Source organism: Arachis ipaensis, chromosome B6 (assembly GCF_059453495.1).
Source record: "Arachis ipaensis isolate K30076 ecotype BB chromosome B6, ASM5945349v1, whole genome shotgun sequence".
NCBI lineage: Eukaryota > Viridiplantae > Streptophyta > Magnoliopsida > Fabales > Fabaceae > Arachis > Arachis ipaensis.
In genome coordinates this window covers 150,743,093-150,764,133 of record NC_142441.1, presented here as the reverse complement: position 1 = coordinate 150,764,133, position 21,041 = coordinate 150,743,093, and the positions used below count along the sequence as shown (strand labels likewise).

General features: G+C 26.8%; 1 protein-coding gene across 1 annotated transcript; it reads left to right on the top strand.

Moving 5' to 3' along the window:
• Positions 1 to 17,908: 17,908 nt before the first annotated feature.
• Positions 17,909 to 19,624, top strand: LOC107605618 (alpha/beta-Hydrolases superfamily protein). Its single transcript, XM_016307554.3, has 2 exons — positions 17,909 to 18,410; positions 18,853 to 19,624. Exons 1-2 carry the CDS (start codon positions 18,040 to 18,042, stop codon positions 19,283 to 19,285), a joined length of 804 nt encoding a protein of 267 aa, XP_016163040.1. The 5' UTR covers positions 17,909 to 18,039; the 3' UTR covers positions 19,286 to 19,624.
• The last annotated feature ends 1,417 nt before the right edge of the window (positions 19,625 to 21,041 follow it).

Below are 21,041 nucleotides of genomic sequence, written 5' to 3'. Positions count from 1 at the left end.
TGACTAATAATACAAAATATTAAGGTTTACAATACTTAAATTCCACATAAAAATAGTCATGATTCATCACTAATAACACAAAATATTAATTGTGTATGACGACCAGGTCACCGGGCCGAGTTCGAGTGATCCGAGCTATGGCCCGGACCCGACCCGAAATAATGACCAAATCTATTTTTGAGATCCTTATCCAACCCTAAACCGAATAAAATCATACCAAATTAACCCCTAAAGTGTTCAAAATCAGACCGAATCTTCGGGTAGAGCCGGGCGCACCCTATTGTGGGCTACAATTATTCACTCATTATCTTTGGGTATAGCGATCCTATTTATTGAACTTTATCAAGTTAAAACCAAAGCTTTATCCTATTGGATAAAAAATAAAAGTGTAAATGAGAAAATTCTACTTCCTTCTCCTACGAAATATTAAAATGATACTCCTCTTTTTTCTATTTTATAAATGTATATTTTTCTCTCTTCTAACTTTTGAAAAACCTCATCTTTTAATCCATTTTAAATTTTTTGTTTTAACTAATGTTAAATTTATCCATTTTTTAAGAAAAAATAAATTATTTTTTGAAAAAATCTCCATTAACAAAAATTTTATTTTTTATCATTAAATTTTGCTTACCAAAATATCTTTTAATAAATTATTCTTTTATTAATTAAATTGTATTTTTATCAAAATATTTTTTTTAAATTAATAATTAAATTATTTTTTTCTAAGATACCTACCCTTCAATAATTTTTTAATTATTAAATTATGATTTTACTAAAATTTTTGTTAACAATTATTTTTATATTTACTATTAATTTTTTGATATCAATATATATTATTTTAACATTAAATAAAAAATCTTACCACTGTTAATATGTATAACAATTAATATATATTGATATTGAAAAATAATCTTACTAAAACTTTTTATTTAATGTTAAAATAATATATATAGATATCGAAAAATTAATAGTAAAATATAAAAAAAATTGTTAACTAAAATTTTGGTAAAATTATAATTTAATAATTAAAAAATTATTGAAGGGTATTTTAGAAAAAATAATATAATTATTAAATTTTTTTAAAATATAATTTAATCAATAAAAGAATAATTTATTAAAGAATATTTTGGTAAGCAAAAAATTTAATAATAAAAAATAAAACTTTTGTTAATGGGTATTTTTTTTTATAAATTTTTTTCTTAAAAAATGGATAAAGTTAACATTAGTTAATACAAAAGTTTAAAATGGACTAAAGACGAAGTTTTTTAAAAGTTAGAAAAGAGAAAAATGTACATTTATAAAATAAAGGAGATGGAAGTGTAATTTTAGCATCTCATAAAAAAAAGTAAAATTTTCTCATATAAAGAATATGACGATTATATGCTACGTATATATTAAAATTAATTATTAAAATTAGCCATTAATATAAAATATATATTAAAATATAAAATATATATTAAAAATAAATTAAATAACATATATATTTATACATAAATATATAATAATTAATTTTAATAACTAATTTTAATATATAAATAACATTTTTAATATTACGAACTTTAGTATAAATGTTATTTGCAGTAAGTTTTATTTGATAAAAATAAATACATTTTGTCCCTAGTAAAACTTAAGTATATCAATAGACATACATACAGTCACCGATAAATAAATAAATAAATAAATAAATGATCATCAATGGATAAGATCAGTAGAAATTCAAAATTCTGAAAATTGGTTTGAATTGATTGGTCGAACTGTAAATTAGTAAAATAGCGGATTGATCAGAAAACATAATTGTTGAATTTAAAAATTGTATTTGGACCGTTGAATCGATTAGAAATTCTCTAATCGAATCAAACCGAAATTTAACCGGATTTTAAATTTTTGTCCAAATAGTAACATTATCACTGTAAATAGTCTCGCCTTGTGCCTTTATCGCACTGCCATTGTCTCACCGCACTCCAGTTCTGTTCAACTGTATTCTAGCCTTCTAGTTGCGTCAACCCTTTCGCCGTACTCTCTGTTTCCCTCGTGTTCTGTTTGCTCTTTCTAGAAGGTATTTTTTATTTTTTAAATTGTAATTGTTGATTTTTGTTTGTTAGTTAATCTGTAATTTTTTATTACTGTGATTTAGAATTGTGGATGATCTTAAATATTGATTATGATATGTTGTGATTCTATTAATTGATTGGTTTGATTCTGATATACTTGATTTGAATCTTGTTGTTGTTAATCTTTTTATTGTATATTACTGTATTTAATTATCTATGTTGAAATTACTGAGTTGTTGTAAGCCTGTAATATTGTTATTGGATTGTTGGTAATTTTAGATATGGATGAGAGTATCAACCAAAAAGCACATAGGAATAATAATGCAGAGAATAATTCGATTTCGAATCATGTTGCTTTGAATGAAGCTTATTTTTCTACTGAATCTAACGATAGTCATTCACAAACTTCTAATATTTGGGAAAAAAATTGATCCAGCTTGAAGATATGTTATTTTACCAGTAATAAATGGAAAGTCGCAATAGCAATGCTTGTCTTGTCTGGGTATTTTTGAAGGAGAAAAAATTAATAGAATGAAGAAGCATTTGGCAAAGATAGGTGGAGATATTAAAAAGTGTCTTAAAGTCCCTTATGACATAGAAAAACAAATGGAAGATTTATTGAAAGAAATTCAGAAAATATAACTAGTAAAAGAAAAGTAAGTTTTAATGAAGAGGGTGGCGATAAGATTGAGGATGCAATTGATGAAGTAATAGTGCAAGAAGAACAACAAACTCCGAATCAGTTACCATCTAAACAAGTGGTTAGAAGCGATCCAAAAAAGAAAGCAAAAGAACTTTAACCTGGTAAGAATATCTCTTTGATAGTAACTTATTTTATGTTTTCATTTTCTTAATTTGATAACTAATAGCATAGTTATGGGATTGTCACTTGTAGACGAACGGTGGAGATTGTTTGGTAGTTCTGCTCCATGTTTACAAAACATGGCAGTTTGCATTCTTAGCTAAGCATCTACTTTTTCGGAGTGTGAAAGAAATTGGAATCTTTTTTATCAGATTCATACGAAAAAAAGGAATAGAGTAGAGTATGATAGGCCCAATGATATTGTGTATGTTACATCTAATTTGAGTTTTAAATCCAGGTAATATATATTTCATACTTTCATTTTATATCTTAGATTTTGTGTAATTAATATGTTATACTATTTTTTGTATATTGTATTTAATTTATTAGGAAAGAAAGATAGAAAAAAAAAGTAAAAGGTGCAATATAATTAATTGATTATGAAAGTATCAATTTAGTTAACTTTTGAATGATAAAAGAGGTTGTTGAGAAAGAGTATGATATTTCTAGTAATGTTAAAGACTTACTTCGTGAATATTATAGTTTATTTTTTTATCATTCATTACAATAATTTTAATTTTTAATTTATTGATAATATGTTATATATTTCGTTAGATGATATTGATGTTGATAATGCATAGCCATTACTGATCTAGCTGTTAGCTAATTTTATTTGTTATTTGTCTTTGGTCATTAGATTTTTATTTTTGTTTTAAGTTTTCCATAACTCTGAATTTAGTGATGCGTGTCTTGTGTTTTTTTGTGGTTGTGTTTTGGGCTTTGAGTTGTATCTTATCTTTGGTAATTAAATTTAATTAATTCAAAGTTATATTCTGTGCAAGACATATCACTGCTAATTTCATACTAAACTTTAAATCTAAGGATGCCCGAAAAATCCTCGTGAATGCCGCATATGCGAAGACTAAATAAAAGCATCAATATTACATGAATATCCTTAGGCAAAAAGACCCAATAATGGTTGATTGGTGCAACAGGATCGGGTTAGAGTTGTGGATTCTGTATTGGGATGGCGACCGCCGATACGGGCAGATGACTATAAACATCTCTGAGTGTATTAACGTCGTGCTAGAGAGAACACATAACTTACCAGTGGGTTCACTTGATAAGTCAACATATGGGCGTTTGGCTAAGGACCCTTCTTGTTTGACGATGGCAGGTACCTACCTCACATGGGAAGATTCATAATGATAAGTATTAAACTTACAAAAAAGATTTATGAACTACTGCACAGTAAATATCATCAATGAAAAGTACTCACCTTGATGTAAGCGGGCAAAGTATGGTGTCAAAACCTCTGGGTAGGGGTGCAAAAAGGTCAGACGGCCTGCCAGGGGCCTACAACATGGCCTGTATTTGGCCTGACCTGACCTGACCTGTTATAAAATAGGCACATGTTCAGACTCTTTTAAAAGCCTAAATATGTTAATAGGTCAGGCCCAAGCTCACTAATTAGCCTTATTGGCCTGTCAGGCCTGCCAGGGCCTGTTAAAACATAATTAAATATATAAGGATAAAGTATACTTTTTGTCCCTGAAGTTTGACAAAAGTTTCAAAAATACCCCTAAGTTTTATTTTGTTTCAATTTTGTTCCAAAAATTTTTTATTTGCATCAAATATACCCCTGACAGCTAATTTTTCAAAAAGTTTAAGATCAATTCAACAACAATATCATAAGAACAACCCTCAATACAAGCAAATCAAGCATAATTTTTATGTATTATTGTTAGATTAGTTTTAAATTTTTTGAAAATTTATCCGTTTAGGGTATATTTGATACAAATCGAAAACTTTTGGGACAAAATTGAAACAAAATAAAACTTAGGAATATTTTTGAAACTCTTGCCAAACTTCAGGGACAAAAAAATACTTTACCCAATATATAAATAATTTTTTATTATTAATAAAATTATGAGATATTTTAAATTTATTATATTTTATTATAAATATTTTTGTATATTTTAAATACTTTAAAAGATTAAAAATTCTTATAAATATTAAATATCACATATTACATATAAATATTTTTATTAAAAAATAATTTTATTAAATAATATTTTTATTTTTGTAAAAAAAATTATCAGACTTCTTAACAGGCTTCAAGTCAGGCCAAGTCTAATACTTTATAAAGAGTTTATAACAGGCTGCAAGCCAAGTCATGCCAATTAATTACATAACAGGCCAGGTCTGTTATGAGTAAAGCTTGGCCTGGCCTGAACTGTTTCCACCCCTACTTAGAGGCTTAAACGTCGAAAAACGCCAAAAAAATCCAAGACTGCAGCAATGTCAGTGGCCTAACTAGGTTCTTAACATATCGGTTAGCAATTCTGCAAAGACACCTGTACAACCACGACAAAGTAGCTGAACTTCAACTATACTTGCCAAGCCCGTCGAGGTCCGCAACACACGGAAGCCACCGTAAGTGAACCCTAGCACCAGACTTGTCTCCGAATAGCGTCGGGGGCAACAACATCATAATGTAACCATGCGCATAAATCTAAATCGTTGTCTCCGATGCATTGGCAGGCAAGATTTTGAATTTGTTTTGGAACCACAAAAAGAAACTTTGAACTCATCAATACAATCACTTGATAGAAGTTTACCGAATAATTCTCCAAACCACACCCAAGCAGGCTTCTCCTCTCCATCAACTGCTCGAAGTCACTTAGACATCCATTAACTGCATGTCCATCAATAGAGAGACCAAACTGGTATGCTACATCCTGTGGAGTTATTGTTCACTTCCCAAATGGCATATGAAACATATGGGTCTTAGGACGTCATCGCTCCACAAATACATTAATCAGCGGCTCATCAAGCTTAAACCAATAATCATTCAGCCTTGCAACATATAGTAAATTGGCACGATCTAAGTAGGGCAATATCCATTCATATATTATCATCTTCTGTTGTCTACAGATGCTCTTAACACATTGAGTTGACTGATAAAACATAAATATTAACAACATAATTTACGAGAATATTATACACAAAAAAAAATATAATTCAAAGTAAAAAAGAATATGGTATGAGTGACCTAAAATAGGCCAGATTATAGGTATTCATAATAATATCACAAGTCTAATGTTACATACATAGATACATTATGAACGAAATTTGACTTTAAGTTTTTAAGTTCACCGAAGTCTAATATCCTTTATAATCATCCAACAACCTGAAAATTCACTAAACAATGAAACACTAAATTTCATCATCACCAATGTTCTAACAGTCAATCACACCAATCATCCTTTAAACTAGTCATGATCTCATTAGATATTTATATTGAAATTTAGACTAACTTCATCATCAGGATATAAATGTCATCAACAAATCAATTGCATGAATTAAATACGGATTCTGATAACTAACATCATCGATAAATCCAGCAACATGTGCAATGCCGTTCAAGCAGTACATATCTCTCTGATTGGCGGCCGCCATCCTTGCTTCAATGCTGATTCTTCCCACTCCAACGCACTAATCGCCGCTCTGTGCCACACTCCGCCGGCCGTTGCCGCAACCTCGCCGTTGTACGCCACCTGCAACCACTCACTGCCCCTTCTTCCACCACTGCGGGCTCTCTTCCTCCCTAACCTTGTCTCCGAAAGCTTTAATACGGTGAAAATGGAAGTCTCGTGTGCAACGGTAATCACTACTAGGTCTTCGGCTTCTAACTTGAGGGTAAATTGTGGTAGGGTGTTGAGGGTGTGCTAACTTGAACATAAATTGCGGTTGGGTCTTGTGGGTTAGGAGTTACACATAAATCGCGCCAGCCTCTTGTAATTTATATTAACCTTAAAACACGTAAATCCTCCTACTCTGAGACAATTTATTCCCAAATTGATAAATTTAGCCACTTTAAACGATTTACATATTATTATTCAAAAGTCATTCATGCATAAATCATAGTAGGGTGTAGTGATTAATATATTATATAAACCACAAGACCCTAAAACGATTTATATAATATTTAGAATAGGGTATTCACGTTTTGAAAATTGCTTTAGAGAAATTAAATAATTTTAAAAATAGTTTATTTTATTTAAATAAAAAAAGCCTAAGTTTAATTTTCATATGTACGATTATCAGAAAAAGTTTTACACAAACAACTATTTGTTATTTCTATATTAATAAAAGATTAATTTTTAGATTTATTATTTAAAAATTATCTAAATATATCAGCCTAATTAAACGTTCGTATAAACATTTTTATACCGTGAAAATCATATATATATATATTATCATGCAGATAAAATTAGAATCCTTTAGTTGAACGGAACTTCCACGCAAATTAAAGGGATCAGCTTTTCTTTTTGCCACGCTTGCTGTGCCCTAAAGAACCATAATTTGGTCGTATTTGAATTGGGAAAAAAATCACAAATGGAAAACATGAGATTAGATTCGAATCCAATGTAAGACCACTAATTTATAGATGAAAATTATCATGTGTATTCTTATGTTTTAAGTTGCCATATATTTTCTAATATTCAGATCAAACTTTAAATATTTAACAGAAGTTTTAATATTTTATTATAGAATTATTTATCTCAATATTTTCAGTTATTATTAAGAAAAATTATATAAAATAATATATTAACACAATTACGCATGTGTCTAGAAACTATCGGAAAAAAATCGCATATTATATGAAGTTTTTATTTTTATTTATTTATTTTTTACTATATGTTTACAGAATATAATGAAGCAATTATTTGTAATAAAAAGGAGTTAGTATTATGTTGGAGCTAAACATTTAGTTACACTATAATGATGTTGATAAAGATTTTGAATTGGATTTAAAGAAGCAACATTTTTTTTCAGCAAGTTTTTTTGTTTATAGTTTATACATTAACAAATGAATTTTACTTTTTAAGTTAGGAGGAAATTCAGGTGCAGTTGATTTCACGTGAAGTTGATATATGAGGGCCGTTAAATAATTTAACTAATTTGACTATATTTTCATCTAACGGCTCTCAAGTATCAACTTCACGTGAAGTCAACTGCACTTGAGTTTTCCTCTATTTTTTTTGACTAAAAGCTTTAGCTCCTAATTATTAGTAGATTATCTTAATATTTGTGATGTTGACATTTTTTTTCCATGGTAAATGGGGAATTAGGTTATTTTTGGGTGCTTAAATTATATTGATCTGACTTTTATATTCCGAATTCAACTAGCATGACCCTATGTATTAAGCATAAGAAATTATCTTAGAATTTTTCATGCAGGAGTGGAGTTAAATTACCTTTTAGGGAGGGGCCAAAAAATTTTTATAATTAACAAAGAATAAAATAAAAATTTATGCATAACTACTTATAGAAAAGGAAGAAGTAATTGTCCTTCTTATCTTGTATGAGGCTCTGCCTCTCCAACTATGAATATTTAGGTAGGGTTTGTTTTGAGGTATTGAGACAGAGACTGAGAGATTGAGATTTAGTATCGTGTTTGTTAGTTCAGAGACTGGTACTAAAATTTCTGTCTCTATCTCTAAAATTTCAGTATTTCAGTACCTCCAAAAAGTAAGAACACAGGGGACTAAAATTTTTAGAGATGGAGACTGAAACTTTAATAACATTTTATACCTAAAATACTTTCATTTCAATTAATTAATTCCAATTTTACCCTTTGTGCAAATTAAATTAGAGTTTCATTCTTGTTTCAATTCCTGTCTCCCATTTTGCACCAAACAGAATACTGAGATTTATTTCAATCCCTGTCTCTTAGTCTCTGTCTCTCAGTCTCAGTCTTTCCGTCTCTGTCTTTCCACCAAACGCTACCTTAAGGAATATAGAAACAACATGGTAGTTTTAGTTTCACCATTAGTTCAATGATTTTATTAATAATTATATGTTAAGATTATAAAAAAAATGACATATTTCATGGTATAAATAAAATTTTAATATATGTATTTGTTACATTAAGAATTTAAAATTCTATATATATATATATATTGTTACTATATTGTAACTTTAATAAGTATGCATGCCTAAGATACTCACTAACAAAAATAAACCTTTAATTAAATGCGGATTAGTTATACATTTCTCTCACCGTTGTAACTTTACAATTTCCACTCCCTCAAGAATATCAGAAGATGCTAAACCACAAATTAAAGCATTATTAGCTTTTTAAAGAGTGGGGGAAAAAAGTCAAGGTTTAAAGAAGAATTAGTGAATGATGAGAGGGCCATGACTCGATTCAATGTTTGAATGACTTAAAATGAAAGAAGAAATAAAGTATTTTTTTTTAAAAACAAATTTTAACTCTTATAATAAAAAGGAAAAAACTTGTTGAAGCAACTTTCCTTTAATTTTGATATACATTTGTGACTACTATATATATATATATATATATATATATATATATATATATATTCAAGTGTCTCACTAGTAGCTAGTAATTCATTTCTAATTATTTTTTATTTTGTTGAAAAAATTTTACTTCTAGACCTAATTAACGAACTAAGGATAAATAAGAGTCTAGTAGGCTTTAAATATGGATCCTGCTACTTATGCATCCAGAATTTATTTATACCCACTAAAAAAATGTGGCAACTTACAAAATTATACTAATTTTTTAAAAGAAAAATGGTAACTTAATAAAAATTTTGTAAACTTCTAAACATTGTTGATAAATATATTTTAAAAAAAAGACAAAAGAGAACAATATATAATAGAAACAAATGATGAGAAACACTTCTAAAAAAAGGTAAAGAGAAAGAATAAAAATGGAGGAAAAAAAAACAAAAGAGCACAATAATAGAAACAAATGATGAGAAGCATTTCTAAAAAAAAAAAAAGACAAAGAGAAAGAATATATTTGGAAAAGAAAAAATCTAAAAGAGAACAAAACGAGTGTAACATTTTGGTCACACAAACTTCTTTAAACATAAATATTTTAGATTAAAAAAATTAAAGTCACAACTTTCAACAATATATTAGTAGTTATAATCATAATTTTTTTAAGGGTCTTCAAAGTATAATTCGAAAATTTTTTTTATCCTCAATCTTTTTTTGTATACAAAATCATCTCTAAGGTTTAAAATTAAGTTTTAAATTCGTCCTTTTTACTTAAATCTTAAAATTTTGGACTAAATTACCTATAACAAAAAAATTATAAAATAAAAAAAGAAAAAAAATAAGAGAAGAAGAATGTTTTTGCTTCTGCAAAGGAAAAAGGGAAGAACAAGAAGAAGCTATCACGATCCACTTCTACCTCCGTTTCCGCCGCAAAAAATTTAAAACCAAGTTAAACCTTAAGGATAATTTTAAAACCAAGTTAAACCTTAGGGACTATTTTGTATACAAAAAAAATGTTGAGGACGAAAAAATTTTCGACCTATACCTTAGGAACTAGTATCGTACTTAACTCTTTTTTTAATTAACCACAAGATGCTTGACAGATGGTGATAAAAATTTAGTGACGGTTTTCAAAACCGACGCTAAATAGTGGTGTAGTTGCTAATAATTAATAACAACCACCACAACAACAATAATGTTCATGACTCAGCAGAACAAATGAGAAGGAACGAAGAAACTTTGTCCCAATCCGAATTCTTTGAATTTGTGGGTAAATTAAACCATATATATAGAACTTTTTCACAACTTTACAAGAACTTCCATTTCCCTCAGTGTAGTTGGGGTCACAATGAATGAATATGCCAGTTTTGTTGAGGGTCCCAAATAATGCATGCTCCAAAAACTTATCTACTTTTCTTTTTGGATGGTTGCTTGACTTCATATGCTCTTATCTTGGATTTGCTAACCTGAGGTGGAAATCTATTGGCTTTTTATGCACACAACCTTTTTTTAATATAACGATCTTGTACATAGCATGAACCATTTGTTTATTCCATCCATGTAATATGTTTGCTTTATTATGAAGCACGGACACTTCGCTGAGTTGCTGTGTCCACGTGTAGGACACATTTTGGACATGACACTCAACGACACTCGTCCGACATGCGTGTCTGCTGTGTCCAAACCGTGTCTTAATAAAAAATAAAAAATTCTTCATCGGATACACTTAGATATACCTAAATACCATCACGTGTCAACGTATCCAATTTTATTCTTAACATATATTTTTAAAATAAATTTAGATATAATATATATTATTATTTATTAAAACAAAAAATATTTTAAATGTTTGATATAATTAAAATAAGATATTAAAAATAATTAAAAAATTAATTTATATTTAATATCAATAAAATATCAAAAGACCATTATAACTTATCTAAAAAATACTTTATATTTTATATGTATCCGTATTTCCGTGTCTTAAAATTTGCGTGTCGAAATATCCCTTGTCGTGTCGTGTCCCCTGTCGATGTCAGTATCTATACATCATAATTACTTTATCTTACAAAATTTTACCTTTATTATTTTTGTATTAATATATTTGTGTATAAATACATATATAATTTAATTTATTTTTAATATATATTTATATTTTAATATGTATTTTATATTAATGAATAATTTTAATAATTAATTTTAGTATATATCTAACATAGTTGGTCAAAGTTATTTTACACACATATATCATCATGTGCATGAATTATGTAAAGAACAAGTGAAGCATATTATAATATAAATGCATTTTTTATTAATACTTGTAGTAATATAATTAAGGATAAGGTGCCGCCCTTTTCTAGTTAAACATGATAAATTGACAAGTTATTTCTGAATAATATTATAGAATCAATATTATAATGGTCAATTTCACAATCAATTCTATAATAAGTTGTTAAACAAATTTTGTACGAAATTAATTAAAAATAAATTTGGGTTGAGTTTAAATTTTAAATATTTTTTTAATTTAAATTTTGAATATTCTTATTCTTAAGAGTTTTAATTTTTTTTTATTCTTTGTATCGAGTATTATTAGTTGTAATATTGACGTATAATAATATTAGTTCTCAATATTTTCTTATATATATATATATATATATATATATATATATAATTAGAAGTGAGTCTCAAATCCAAAACTTTTAAGTAAAAATGAAAAGATTATATCATTTAAACTATAATTCATTGCCTCTCATAATTTTTTTAATTTATGCCTTCTAACTATAAAATAATAATTTCAAGCATCATATAGTCAAGGTAAGAGAGCAATGGTGGATATCAGAGGATGGGAAAGTAATTAAGGCACACATCTATCTTTGTCAAATTAATTAAAGATAGTGAACTACTCCGAATAAATAGACCATAACTTAGATGCGGAAAAAAGAGAAGAAAAATGGACCATGCATTAATGTATTATTTGATTCAAATATAGATAATTAAATTTAAGGCTTAGCTACCATCTATCTTAAAATCACTATTAATAAAAAAATTTAAATATCTTGTTTTAATAAATACATAATAATTACATTTAAAAAATAATTCTGCACAAATTTTTATAATAAATTTTTTAATTAGTACTTTTTGCATTTGTTTTAAAACACATGTTAACTAAATTCTTATATATATATATATATATATATATGATAAATTATATTTTTTATTCATGAAGTTTGACAAAAGTTTTAAAAATACCTCTAAGTTTTATTTTGTTTCAATTTTGTCCTAAAAGTTTTCAATTTGCATTAAATATACCCCGAACGGCTAATTTTTAAAAAAATTTAAGACCAATTCAACAACAATTTCATAAGAATAACCCTCAACACAAGCAAATCAAGCATGGTTTTCATGCATTATTGTTAGATTGGTCTTAATTTTTTTGAAAATTTAGCCGTTAAGGGTATATTTGATACAAATCGAAAACTTCTAAGACAAAATTGAAACAAAATAAAACTTAAGGATATTTTTAAAATTTTTACTAAACTTCAGGGACAAAAAATATACTTATATATATATAAGTTTAAATTAAATTAGAATATTAAAGATGAAATTAAAAACTATAAAATGTGATAGATAGAGACCTCCTTTTACTTGTGAAATTAAACCCTAGCTTAGGTATGTAGGGGTGAAGGAGAGAGTGGTGTTTGAAGGCAACTTGCATTGAATCAGATTCCACTCTCTGACCCCCCATCATCCCTGTTCTAATCTTGAAGAGAAGTGCATGCAGATTCTAATATTCTATATCTGAAATGTCCACACCCAACTACAGAAAACTTATAGAAATTTTGTGAGATATTGTTTGTTTTCTAGTTTCTAGTGCCATCAATACTTTGATTAATGCGAGGATGGCCATCATTTATAAATTATAATAAATAATAATGCCATTCAATTGGCGTTATCACCAATGTCAACATTTAATTTATTATGTGTCCATGTGTTTCAATAGTCACATTCCATGTGTTATGAAATTCATTGTATGCTTTCATATCCTATGTGGATGATTGTCTTCCTCCAATTTTTTAATTTAGATTAATTAATGACCATAGCTTTTCTAAATCCTAGACAATCATTCGCATCAATATTTTGACAAATCATTAAGTTTATTTAAAAAATTTAAATGAATTTAAATTAGGTTTTGCTATCCTAATATGTCCTAAAAAATAAGTTAAATATACTATAAAATGAAATCTTTTAATGCTATTTATTGTTTTTATACATTAAAAACATAAAAAATTTAAATAATCTTAAAATATATGATTAGCTATTATTATGCACCTCTTCATTTACAAATTAATTGTGTTTATATATACTAACTTCGCCTAGTGACTCTAATCAGATTTAGGCTATATAGCATTTTTGTATTTTATAAAATATAATATTAATGATGTTCTTTATAAATTAGTGGGTACTATATGTGTAATATTGTTGTCACCTAATAAATTGATGAGAAGGTTATTAATGTAATTTATCCTAATAAATTTCCTTAATCTTCTTAGAACAACTATAATTTTTTAAATGAATATATTACGTGCATATTAAAATCAACTATCGATATAAAATATATGTTAAAATATAAATATATATTAAAAATAAATTAAATTATATATGTATTTATATATAAATATATTGATAAATAATTTTAGTGACTAATTTTAGTGTGTAAATAATATTTTTATTTTTTAATTTAACTTCCAAAATATACATTGGAATAATTCGAATAACATTGTATTTTTATATTATTAAAATTTAAAATTAAAGATTTAGAATTCAATATTTTATCAATTCGTATTTTTTTAGATATTATATATGAAAATATGTTTGTTAGCTAAGTAGTAAGTATTAGTTTAAAATAATAAAATTTAATTTATTGACTATATAATGTCGTTCTAAATGGATTAAAATTTTTTAAAGTAAAAAAATTAATAAAATAATAAAATAAAAAATTAATCACTCTTTAATCAAAATAATAAAATATATATTCCATAAAAATTATAAAATTAATAATAATTAATTTTTTATTTTATCACTTTATCGACTTTTTTTTATTCTAGAGAATCTTTATTCACTCTTAATATATTTAACAAACCAAGTTTATCTTGCCCAACACGTAAAGATATCGATTTATATAACAAAATTAATTAAGTCAGTGGACCAAATGGACCGCCGTCGGCCTAAATCGTTTAGAGTTTTTAAATTATAAACTTAGGTATTTTTGGTAGGAAATTAGGTTTGTATAATTAATATTTATGAATGTATCATCGACAGTTAAGGTTAAATTTTTAATCTTATATATTTATCTAAATCTCTCGCCAATAAAATATTACATTTCATCAAATGTGCTTTTTTTTTTTTAGTTTTGAGTGTGTATATAATATACGTCAGATCAATTAATCTTTTATTCATAATAGATTACTAAATGAGTTTGTTCTATCAAGATACATGCAACATTATTATTAAGCAATTTTGTATCTAAAAATTTTAATGCAAATTAATTATAAAATTAAATATAATAGCATAATTAAATTAAATTTTATTACAATATAAATAAATATTCGGATAATTATATGACAAATAAACTTAGGTTTTTTAATTAAAAAAAAACTAATATTTACATTTTTGTTTAAAATCTGAGATATTTATGTTTTTTTATCATTAGGGTATCTGATTGACTATATGCAAATGTTTTCGGCATATTTCGCTGATATAAATCAACTATATATATATTTGTACAATTTTTGTTCTTCAACAATTTCTGTGCAATTACTTTAATAGATAAAAATAATACTTATTTAAATTCAAATAAAATATAAAAAAATCAAAATTAATAAGAATAAAAATATATATTTTGTGTTCTAATTGAAAACAAAAAAAAAATATATGTTTATACAAATTTATAAATTTAAAATAGAACAATTAATTATTTTTCAAAATTTATTAAAAAAAAATTTAATTCATTGCAATCTAATATATAATTACTGAAACTTTTAATGTTGAAAACTGATTCTAATTTATAGTCCTCTCTAAGATGGCATAAAAATTTAAACTCGAATCTACTTTTTAAGTTATTGATTTATTTATTCACTGTTAGTTTTAAAACATAAATATCAATAAAAGATTAAAGACTAAAAATTGTATAATTTAACTATTTTATTGGCATTGCAAAATATGATTTTCCACCTTAATTTTACAATATATGTCTATAAAATAACACTACTTGGGAAATTAATAAATGATACGCATAAACATAATTCTTATGTTTTTTTTTTTTACAATATCTCTCAACTCGACAGGTTAAAGATTAATCCGTCGCAATATTGAACTTTATTTAAGGGTTTGTAGCTGACCAATAGATTATTGTATGCACAAAGTGAGATTCGATCATTCGACACTTGTTTAAGCGAGCTAATAAACTAATTACAGACCAACCCAATTTGGTTGAAAAAAATTTTTATTTAAATAAAAATTCCTCCAAAAAATTTAGCCCAAAGTTAAGAAAAACCCTAGCTAGTAACAATATGTTGAAAGTCAAAAGAAAAAAGAATAGAATGCAAATGGTGGGTGTACAAAGTCAAAAGTAATTTTGCCGTTGAACTTGCCTGCCCGTACAGATAATTAGGTGTGTCGACGTGTCGTCATCATCGTTATTGTCATACCCCCTTCAACTTTCTCTAAAATCTAACATTGCTTTCGAGATTAGCTTAATCTTTCCGTTAATCATATGAAATTCATTAGTCCGAAGGTAAATTAAAAGGAGTTTTATGATCTAGTACTAGTATTATACTATCTAAAGTTACTTGTTAATTTTTTTATACAAACTACTTACGTATTTAATTTTCGCAATGAATGAGACCATGAATTTTTTTTTATATGTGAAACATATAGCAAGTGGAACTATTTTGAAGATATATGACATTAGAAATTATTTAATTATAATTATATTATTAATATGTATTAAAACATATTATGTAAGAGTAGATTCATGTGTAACTATAAAGTTTTATTCTTTTTAAAAGGAAAGTTAAACCAAACATATTATTTTGACTTCTTTTAACCAAGCCAATATGTCGTCATCTCTCCTACTAATTTGCCATGTGAGAGTGTTTGGCAACTCTTGAACAGGAATGGAGTCATGGAGCCATTTTTCTTTCATGTCGCTCTCTAAGATTAAATTATAGAAAAAATTCAAGTGTATCGAGAACACTGGTATTCTAGTTGTTTTAATTTCAATTAATATATATTATATATATTTTTTATAATTCAGCTCAACGGTTAAAACAACTGGAACACCGGTGTTTCCGGTACACTTGAAACCCTTCCTAAATTATATATATATATATAAAATAAAAAATTATTTATAAAATTTTAAATTTAAATAACCAGTTGAGAATCAAGAGAAAGTAGATCTGACCACAAAGTACAATTACATGGAATACATGTAAAAAAAATATTTTCTAGGATTTAACAAAGGCACCAAAGGCACTGTCATATTATTAAATAAAAAATTAATCATAACATAATAATAAAATTATAAGTAATAAAAAATTATAATTTAAAATAGTATTAAATAAAAAAATACTAAAAAAATTATAAAAAATATAGATTTTACTTTTGTAATTCTATTTTAGTTTGGTTTTATAAAATTTGTTATTATAATGTTTGTGTACGCTTCATTATTATAATTTTTTAAAATAGTACTAAAAACAAGAATAGGAAGCGTACTATAAAAAGACCTTGCAAAAAGTATTAAAAAAAATAAACAAAACTAACGTTGTTATGTATATACCTAAAAAAAGATAGGATAATACAAAAAAAAATCATTTTTACAAGCATAATATAAATGGTTAATTCTATTAGATAAAACAAATTAAATAAAAAATTAACCACAAATAATAATAATAATAAAAAAATTGTAGTATATTAAAAAAAGAATACAAAAAATATTAAAAAAATATTATATAAAAATATATTAAAAATATAAAAAATTAAACATACTTAAAAAATAGTATTATAATTTAATATTATGTCTTTGTTAATAATTATTTATCTAAATATAATTTTAACTACTATTATCTAAATAATATTCATTTTATCAAAATCAATTTATATAGAGTTAACAAATATAAATTATATTACTACAAACTTACTTTTATTTGAAATTAATTTTGTAAAACTAAATTTATTTAAATTTTAATTTAGCAAATGTCAATCCAAACCTACATCTAATTCGGTGATCTAGTAAAAAGAATAAAAAAAAAAAAAAAAATATGAATGAACATTTTCAAGTTTAAAAGAAGTGTTAAGATAAACTTATTGAAAACATTTTAAGTGCACCAAGAGTACCAATATTTCAATTATTTTAAACGTTAATTTGAATTATAAAAAATATATATAATATAAAAAATATTTTAAGTGCACCGAGAGTACCGGTGCACCAGTTGTTTTAATAGTTGATTTCAATTAATATATATTATATATATTTTTTATAATTCAGGTCAACAGTTAAAACAACTGGTGCACCGGTACTCCCGGTGCACTTAAAATATTTCCTATAATATATATTAACTAAAATAAACTATTAACTATTGGTTGATTGACTCTTTTAAACCAAAAACAGCAGAAGAAGCATAGAGATGGATCTGATGGTAACACTCATTGTGGCAGCCAGTTATAAATACTACCTAACCAGATCACAGTCTCTTTGAGAACCAAGCAAAAAGTCCAAAAGCAAGGGGTAACTAAAAATTCACTGTTCCTAATATTTAGTTCACATATAACTCCAAACCTTCAAAACCAAATCACTCTCTCTCTCTCAAGATGGGAACCTCAATCTTAGACGCGCTGAATGTGCGCGTAGAAGGTTCCGGCGACAAGTACCTTGTCTTGGCCCACGGTTTCGGCACCGACCAATCCGCCTGGCAGCGCGTCCTCCCTTACTTCACCCGCCGCTACAGCGTCATCCTCTACGACCTCGTGTGCGCCGGCAGCGTCAATCCGGACTACTTCGATTACCGCCGTTACACCTCCCTTGACGCCTACGTCGATGACCTCATCGGAATCCTTGACGCTCTCCGCGTTACTCGCTGTGCCTATGTCGGTCACTCCATCTCCGCCATGATCGGAATGCTTGCTTCCATCCGCCGCCCCGAACTCTTCTCCAAGCTCATCCTCATCGGCGCCTCCCCTCGGTAACCCTCAATCAATCTCTCAATTATATTTTAGTATCCAGCTGGCAACTGCAAGTTATAAATTCTTTTTTCTTTAATTGATTATTAGTTTCCCTCTTTCAACAAATTCATTTCTCAAAATTACTTATTTAAAAAATTTAATCATTATCAGATAATGGTACATGGTGGTTATAATAATGTTTCTAGAAGTCATCATTGAAATGTTAATGTAATTAGTTAAACTTAAATTCTTACATTATGAATTTATGCTGGGTAATTTTAATGCCATTGTACAACATTATTATGAATAGAAATAAGTTTAAGTTTTGAAAAAATAAGTTTTTGACATTTATAATCTAATAATCTGGAATGAGAGATATAATTATTGAGATGTTGTCGAACGGATTTTGATTTTCTGATAATCTATTTGACTGAATTTTATTTTATTTTATATTTTGCGAAGGTTCTTGAACGACAAGGATTACCATGGAGGATTTGAGCAAGGTGAAATTGAGCAGGTGTTTTCGGCAATGGAGGCCAACTACGAGGCGTGGGTGTGTGGTTTCGCGCCGCTGGCAGTGGGGGCGGATGTGCCGGAGGCAGTTAGGGAATTTTCTAGAACACTCTTCAACATGAGGCCGGACATAACGCTTTTCGTATCGAGGACGGTGTTCAACAGCGACCTTCGGGGTATCCTAGGTTTGGTGAAGGTCCCCTGTTGCATCATGCAGACGGCGAGGGACCACTCGGTTCCGGCGACGGTGGCCACGTACATGGAGGAGCACCTTGGTGGACCTAGCATGGTGGTTTGGCTCGACACCGAGGGGCACCTCCCTCACCTCAGTGCTCCTTCCTACCTTGCTCGACAGCTGGATATAGCTCTCAATTCTCCTTAGCGGCGGCGCGTGAAGTACAAGTACGCGCGTGAAGGTTGTTGGTTTAGTTTTGATTTAACAGTGTAGAGTGAGGAAAACGCTGATGTGGTAGTTAAAAGACGTAGGTACTAGCTAGGCAGAAAAAGAAGAAAAGACAAGAGGTTTGGGTGTGGACACGTGGCAAATAACGTATGGATCTTTGTTTGGGAGGGTCTTATTGTGGGGATTAATTAAGGGTGAAAATTACGTGTAGTTCTGTTAATATACCGTTTATAGTAGAAAATATAGTGGACTAAAAATATTATTTGACAATTTTTAATTACATGAAGATAATAAATTTAGACCATAATTGATTTTTTTGTTCTTGTGACTTTTAGTTGAAAGGATAAGAATCTAATATATGCACGTGATTGGCATGTGATGCACAGTCTCCTTTTTTTTTAGTAAAAGATTAGGATAATTTATATCAATAAATTTAGTAGAAATTAATTTCATGTAAACTGGAGAAACATTGGATCATTTTTATATCCGAGTTAAATCTCTTGATAAATCTAATCATTACTTGTATAAGATATAGATATTGAATCGAATAAGTTTAATTTAATTTACTACAGTAACAAAATATATAAAAAAAATAAAAAATAATATAAACATTTTTTTTTTAAATATATTCATTCTCTTTTTACAATAAAATATTCTTTTTTTCATAATCAAATTATGCATAATAAACGTTTGAACTCTTTTTTATTTTTTTTAAATTGCGCTTACCTGATTCGATTTGGATAAATCTATTTAAGACAAATGCGTAATCAACTTTTATTCATATTTGTATAAAATTAATCTTCAATTAATTTATTAATATAAATTACCCAAAAAATTATATATTAATACATTAATGTTTTTTTCTTTTTCGTTAAGTCAGTTATTATATCTTATTTTTTATATAAGTTTAATACATATTTTATATTTTAATATGTTTTATTTAAATAATATATATGAATATAGTTTTTTTTTTAACTTCCTCAATATTTGTGTTTGGTTCACTATGCTCCAGGGTCATGGGATTGTCTTTGTTGATGAATTTGTCTTAATTTTGTAAGAATATTGCTTAGCATAGGAAATGGATAATTTTGATCTATAAAAATTGAATTCAATTAAAAAAATAATAGTGAAATGATATTCAATTTTGCATTTGTAAATGAATTGATTTGAGATCACGTACGTTAACAATAAAATAATATGAATTAAGTCTTATATTTCATCTAAACAAATTATAAGAAGTGAGTTACTTTCATATGACATTTTATATTTGAACTCTCAGTTAAATTATTAGTATTTCTATCCCATAATAAAAAAATAAATTATATAATTTCAATACATGAATAATGAAGCCAAAATAAAAAACGAGTTAATTTAATGATAATAAGATTAATTTTAGACAAATTCTATTTATGATGTCAAAAGTTTAAATCTTGAAAAACTACTTTTAAATTTTTGTGCTTATCCTTAGTACAATTAAATTTGTCAACCCCTACTTGAATATCTATTTAAATTCTTAAATTTTATTGCTGGCTAGTTAGATGAAGGAAAATGCATCATTTTATGAGAAATTATAAATAATTAATTTTTAATTGATTAATATTAATTAATTTTAGAGTTCAAAATTTATAAATTAAAATGTAAAATTAAAAACTTATGATTTAAAATTTAAAATTTAATATAAATAAAATAACTTTCAAGAAGTTGACTAATATTAATTGAAAAGATTGGTTCTCTA